Raw genomic sequence first — 7446 nt, forward strand, 5'->3', positions numbered from 1 at the left:
TGGGGGTTTTTTTTTTTTTTTTTTTTTTTTCAAATATTTAGACAAAGCAGATTTGCTGGCTATGGGCTCCACAGTCTAGCATTAAATATCCCCCAAATGCCTTGTAGCACTCAGAACTTTATATGACCACACACAGGAAAAAGGAGGACCATATTGCAAAAAAGTATAACGGCATGTGTTTCAGCAAGAGCCTGTAAAACACTGACAGTATGAAAAGGACAAAAACAAACAGAAGAACAATGGACATGTGGCAAATCTGCTCTAAAATAGAAAGAATTCCCTCTGGTCTGGGTATCAAGTGCTAGAATCAACAAACCCTCTAATGCCACAGAAACAGCCATGAATAGAAGTTTCCAAGCTTCTGGAACTTACCCTCAGGTGGCTCAGTGTCTGAATCACCAAAGACCTCATCTTGGTAGCGGAAGATGTCGTTATGGACATAAAACTTATTTGCAACAGAACCCTGTAGGCAAACAGAGGTAAAAGTTGGTTTAAGTGTATTTTACTCCTAAAATAAAAAGATTAAATGATCATGAAGCGTTTACAGGTAGTGGCAGATTTGGACCACACTCCACTCCCTCTGTGGCACTCCAACAGGGCAATGGGAACAGAAAACTGCCCATCTCCTCTGCCCTGACAACTCAAAATCCTTGAAGGACACAGAACCAATACAGCAGCTTCTCCAGCCAAGGATCAGGAATATTTCTCAAAGAAAAGCACAAAAGCTATTAGTTCCTTGCGCTCCAAAAGTACTGCCTAGGGAACCATGCGAAGTGATCAACTTAAAGCAGACCTACGGTGGAGCTGCTAGAAGTTACAGTGAGGCTACACTAAAAGGAGAGGACTAAGCGAGTAGACAGGTTACTTTGAACCACTGTGCCCTTAACTCCACACCCTGCATCGAACAGTTTAGCCAAGCCTAAAGGTCTGGCCTACAATGCTTGCTAGCTTTGGGGAAAATATCTTCAACATATAAATATCCAATGTGCACAATACCTGAATTTTCTACTTTGCTTACTGACATTTTCACAATGTTCTTTTATCATATAAAAGGTTTGACAAGCCTGCCAAGACCTCTGTTGCAATCTTTACCACCACCCCGCCCATCATAATACAGATGCAGGATATTCATGGGAGACAGGACTATAATATGAACCACCCCCCCAAAGAAAACAAAAACCTTTGGAGAAAAACAATAAAGGACAATACAAATGACAAAGTTAGATTTAAACACAACTCCTGAAGCAAAAAAGGAAAAAAAACTCTTCAGTCCAAGGAAGAGGGCATCTCGTTTCTTTATGATTGACAGAACCAATAAAGGCCAAATTAAATCTTAACAAGAGATTGACAACTGTCAATTTGTCTTCACTGACATTTTCAATTACTACATGAATTGTTCTGTTTGAAAAAATGACTATTTTGAAAACGTAGTTCAGTGGAAAGTTGATACATTATAGCATCAGAAACCTTGAAACCCAAGTTTTCAAATGAGATGGCAATCTTCTCAGTCTGTGGCATCAGCTGCTAAAAGAGCAAGCCATGGTTACAGAAAGATAAAATAACACTTCAGAATATATAGGCAAAGTTATAATAATGCCACTTACTAGCCCCAACTCAAGACATGACATGCCCTTACAATATTTTCATGGTTAATAGAAACATGGAATTAAGTTTCCAGAATGTCTTTTATGGAAGTGTTTCTTGGCAGAGCCCAAATTTGAACTTTCACTTCCTAATGCCAAGCCAAATAGCAAACCTACTTCCGTGTCAATGTTCGTACGAGACGAAAGCATACCTCTGGTGCAAGCACAAATGTCTGCATGAACCTGCGCACTGGCTGCATGTTATTGGAGAGCTCTCCCATCACCTGCACCACAACACCATCATTGAGAGTTGCATGGGCATCCACATGACGGATCTTCGTGTGGCAATCCTTGAAGTTCAGTGACAGCACCTTCTTGTGGATGTCCTGCAAGATCCAGGTTAGAGTCAATGACCCACTTCAAACTGGATTTAAGTTAGCAGAAACTGCTTCTATTTGGTAATATCAGCAGGTTTAAGTAACAGAAAATATACTTTGAAGTCTATAACTAAGATTACCTTTAAAGCCTTACAAAGCAAGTCCAACTCCATGCTTTTATTTCCTCGAAGCCACTTGTTTTAAAGGCTTGACTATGTCCAATATGGATCTGGACACTCCAGTTGAATGTGAATTAATCCGACATACACCATACCCCACAAATAAGTTCCAAACTCCAACTGCTCCTAGTTCGGGGAAAATTTGACCAGCTTGCCAACCACCTCCTGAAGCAGCAGCTCTTACTACAAATCAGTTTTACAGACCCAGAATGCGACCTTCCAACATGTTCAAACTGCAGACTACTATATTCCAAAGTGGGTGAGCAGACTTCTAATCAACTGATTCACCACCCAGATCTGCTTCAGACACACAATCATCCCTTAAAACAAAGGGATCCAAAAAAAGCTGTCATTCCAGTGCTTAAATTCAGTCACATGACACTATTTTGTTCACTTTTACAAGTGCTTACCGACTGCCCATAGACCGCATCAGCTGGTTTTCCATTGGAATCCAAGCCACCATGGACATAGGAAGAATTCTTTCCATAAAACCTGTTGAGGAGGAAGTTATAAATTAAGCTTTGGTCCAGTATTCTTAATGCAACAACTACAGGTCTGAAAATAGCATTATACTATAAATACTATCCTTAAACCAAATTGTATTAAAGGTGCACTAGTGAGATTCAGTTAAATTTTCAGAGTAGTAAAGAAACCCTCGTGCTTGCTGTTATAATCATCAAGAACAAAAAGAGAAAGAAGAGTTCCATCTTCCAGAAGCTAGACAGGGTCATTACTGTGATGTTGGATACTCATGAAAGAAACTGATATAGGAAGTGGAGACAGAGAAAGACAACACTCTTGATATGCCTGCTTTTCCAGCAGCACAGACTGCTTGGGATTGTGACAGTCCTCCTGATTCTCTGCATCACAGAAGGCAGGGAAGATTTGCACATAAGCCAAATCAGATTAGTTATTTATATATAATCACGTTTCTTTACCCACCCCCCAACACCCCCCATAAACTTCCATGAGCTGAGTTCATTTCATCAGATGCCGTCTGATATCTCTGATTCAGCCTATAAAGTGCAAGTCTACCTTACCTTCTGCCAGCTTCAGACAAACACAGCTAACTCACTGTCTCGTCCCAGTCTTCTAGGTAGTAAGTGTACAACAAGATTTATTTGACAGTCATTATAAATTTTAGTCAGAACCAAGGATATGTAGTTTTATGCACCTAGAAACAAAAACTATAGTAACACGTAAACTATGAGTCATCCTTCCATTTTATAGCTTTTTTCACTCCTAGCTACTGTACCAGAAATGCTGGCAGCAGGTACAAAACTGTGAACAGAAACTCATAACTGATCCAATAGACTGTTTGTCTGGACCAACCAGAGAGACTCAACTGCTTGCCACACTTGGGAACAACTCTGGAAAGTCTTTACCTCATACCAGTTAAGTTTTTAACTTGAAGATGGGTTTCAAGAATCTAGAAATATATATCTAGCAAGATAAAGAAAGCATGACAGCCCCAAAACAAGTCAGTCTACCAGTGCATATTATAACAATGACTGGATTTAAATTCAGAATGATTTCGCCACCGATGCTCCTAAAAAGAGTTAGATCAAAGTCTCTGACTTTAAATCATGGTTTAAAAAAAAACAAAAAAAACCAGCAGGTAACTAGTTATATGGTTAATTACTGGTACTTAATGTGCATTTATATCTGGTTATATCTGAATACAAACTGGAACTAAATTACAAGCAGGAACAGTAGTTATTTCAGATACCTTTGACAAACATGGTCTCTCTCATCATCTTTGCTTTTCATCATCTAGTCTAGTCAGTCACAGCTTGGAAGGGAGCAGTGACACAGGGGTTAAAGCATCTTGCTACAGCTTCAGACACTGTCTCTAGCTGTCCCGGCTGTTAACTGAAGATTCAAAGACAGGAGGAGGCTAGCCATATCACTGCCTGTGCATCTTACTGGCTACTAAGTTTAGGGAGACTTCTGACTCTTGCTGCTGGGAATGAATATATCTGATGGTAAGAGTCCATTTAGCAGAGATTAAAACATGTATTCAAGCCTTGCATCAAGCTAGCCAAACAAGTGGGTTACACTTGTTTACAGTTTATAGCAGGCAAGAATTGCTAACATTTATAAGTAAATTAAAAACAAGGAATACACAACACAAAAAACAGTATATCAAGTTATGTAAGCATAACTTTACCTGTGCAAGTAGTCTGGTGCCTGGTTCAGTAGAGTATAATACTGCCTCACAAATTCCCGCCCGACCAGCAGGGGACTTGGCTTCTCCATCACCATTTCTTTGGTCAACTGAAAACTGAAGACCAAAAGACATGTTAACTGCACAATGTCAATGTTTGCATTCCACTGGTATGTGACTGGTTTTACCACAATGATCAATTGAACCAATAGAGAGAGCTCTACTTTCAAATCACTCCTCCTCCCCCACTCCTCTCTGTGGGAAAAGGGTTCCTTGCAACACAAAGGAACTTAGGCGTCCTAAATATCACAGCAGAGAGCAGGTAGCAAACAAGAAAGGTTTTTGAAGAGGATTTTCTAAGTCACTTAGAGCTGATCCAAGTCCTACTTGCGTCACTTGACTTCACAATTAGATTCAGAAGTCAGATGCTTTGAAGTGAGCCAGCTACTGTATTACGACCACTTTGAAAGAGCCTGTACAAAACAACCTATTTCTAGTCAACAGCACAGGATTCATACTAATCTGTGACAGTTTTCAAGCCACCTCTCAAATTTGAGAGGAATACTGCATTATATACAACAATTACCTTATTATGAACTTCAGTAAGCAACTTCTTTCCCCACTTACCTCCCCCATTTAGTTGATCACGTCACCTAAATCCACAAGGTAAATCAAATGTATGCTAGGACTGACTATATTTTACTGAGCCTAGGGGATTAACAGATTAAGGAACTCTCTCCTGTACAAGCCATGAAATATCTTAACTTCTCACATCTAACCAAGGCGGCACTCTTCCCCATACAGGCTTCCCTTCAGTTATTAAAAAAACAAACAAAAAAAGTTGAAAAATGTTCTTGCTACCTATATTCAGAGTCCTATCTGATACTAGCTGACACGGAAACAAAGCAGGGTGCTTTCTGCTTCATATCACCATCCATTAGAGAGACGTGGAGTAGGACTGGAGCTTAGTTGACAGTTTTGTTGTTGATGCAAGGCAGAATATGACAGTTGGCTCTGCTGCGACTACACCGGCTCAGCAGTGCTGACAGACACAAAAATCCAGCAAAAAGCCTGCAGTAAGCCAAGCAGATGTTATCCAAAAGACACGGTAAGGAGCAGAAGAGATGTTTGAAAGGCGCTTTTCTAGCATTACTGACTCCCTAATCCCTTCTCCCACCTAGCACTCTCCCAATCAAAATGCAGGGTTTTTAGAAGTACAGCATGCAACTCCTATAGGCAAGAACTTCAAACCTGCCCCCTTTAGCCCAAACCAACCATGTGAAGCCTTATAGAACTGCTCCATGCTTTATTGTTGACCCATATGGTTTTATTTAAGGTTTGAGTTACTAAAAATAGCTTCAGGGCCAAATTCTGACATCCTCTGCCAACAAAGAAGGCTTAGAAAAGCCTCCCAGGGAATTTCTCCAGTACTGAAGGAGCATGTACCTAACATGTGAAGACTTATTCTGTCCTCTGACATTAGGTCAATGAAGGGGAATATCAAGAAATCGCCAGTGAGACTAATTTTATTCTGAAAAATCAGCCCTCAAAAGCACATTTTTATATCATGGGAAAACCACCCCAACTCCAGAATTGGAGATGCATACGAGCGGCTATCTTTGCCTCCTCATCTGGGCCTCTTAGAGGGATGCAGGCAAGAAGCCCAGCCTCAAAGTTTCTTTCATTTGTGGTTGCTGCTGTTGTTCAGTGACATTCAATTAGGGCCTATCAGAAACCCATTCAGTAGAAATATTCTGAAAGAAAAAGGTTAATAGCTTAAGTTAGCTGTTTGCAAACTTTGTAGGCTCAAGACACCCTTCAGAAAATAAGAATATTTCTTTCTGAGTCTTTCTGAAAGAGACAACAGGTCAGAAAGTTTGTGATATTATGGCTTCCCACTTGAAATCTCTTGAGTTTATTTTGTGAATTATGTATAGATTTTTGCATTCCTTAGTGCTAATAATGTACAGCACATTTAGAAGGATCTCACAGCAGCTTGATTGGGAATCAACAACTTTGATATTTGACTTTAACGAGCTGTTAACTTCAAATGTGTACTTAACCTTCTGATCCACAAGTTTCATGCAAGCCACCTGCAAAGAACCTAGTCACATAAAGGTAAAGAGAACCACACGCACACAAAATATGAATAATAATGGGGTTCATAGCAGTTGCAGCCTCAATCTGACATGTTTTCGTTAAGATATTAATATAAGTAAGTTATTCATTAGACGCTCTGGTTAATGTGAGAAGCCACTGCTATCACCTTGGTTCTGGAGATGACCAACTTGGTAGGACAATGGTTTATTGATCATTTCCAGTGCACAAAAAAGCATATGGAAATTACGCAAAAGGAAATTATAACCATAGTAAAGGACACATCAGGTATGCAAATAGTAATTTTAAACACCAAAGAATAAAAAAAAGTAGAAGAAAGCATGCATCGAATAAGTTGAATTTGCACTTTTGTGATGGCCTGTGTGCATGGTGTTAGCCAAAACTAAGGCAACTTTTTCCTCAATTTTACTTTTCTGATGGCTCAGGAGGTTAGCTACCTCCCCCTCTACAGTCAACAAATACACAATCAGTATGCATCTTCCACATCACTGAACACTTGGATGTATTACTGTAAGCTCTGTTAGCACCCAAAAAATCTGTCCCAAACCAGTGCCCTGCTGGGCTGAGTGACATACAAATACAGAAGAGACACATCCTGTCCCAAGAGGCATACTAGGGATAAGACAAACAAAAAACCCATGACTCAGAAACACGCAGGTAAATATGATGATGAATTGGTGCATTTTTGGTTTTTAAATTGAGATGGTGATATTGTGAACAATGAAAGGCAACAGCAGGGAGAGAGAAAGGAGTGGTCACAGCCCATGGTTAAACAAGCTGTGACCCACAACCAGGGTTTTGCAAGCACCCTCACAGGCTGAGTCTTTAGATCCAATTCAGAAGGTAAAACCATGGCTGTAAAAGAATACATCAGGAACTTTTCCTATACAAAAGAGAAAAGAGTGGGGGGGGGGAGAGGAGGCAAGAAGGTGAGAGATTGACTCTACCTATTTGTCCATATAATTTTTTTTCCATTAAAACAAGCATTTTAATCTTTGAAATATTAAGGATGCCAAGTTTAG

The 7446-nt window shown here is 39.9% G+C and overlaps 1 protein-coding gene across 1 annotated transcript in view; it reads right to left on the bottom strand.

Moving 5' to 3' along the window:
• Positions 1-7446, bottom strand: part of G3BP1 (G3BP stress granule assembly factor 1) — a 30053-nt gene that overhangs the window by 6871 nt on the left and 15736 nt on the right. The window contains exons 3-6 of the mRNA XM_019506106.1: positions 4310-4426; positions 2550-2631; positions 1796-1969; positions 373-463 (exon numbers count right to left, since the gene is read on the bottom strand). Coding sequence (XP_019361651.1) covers positions 373-463; positions 1796-1969; positions 2550-2631; positions 4310-4404 — 442 coding nt within the window. The 5' untranslated portion in view covers positions 4405-4426. The remainder of the gene's footprint in view (positions 1-372; positions 464-1795; positions 1970-2549; positions 2632-4309; positions 4427-7446) is intronic.

This window comes from Gavialis gangeticus, unplaced genomic scaffold, assembly GCF_001723915.1.
Source record: "Gavialis gangeticus isolate Ggan-Ray unplaced genomic scaffold, GavGan_comp1, whole genome shotgun sequence".
NCBI classification, from domain to species: domain Eukaryota; kingdom Metazoa; phylum Chordata; order Crocodylia; family Gavialidae; genus Gavialis; species Gavialis gangeticus.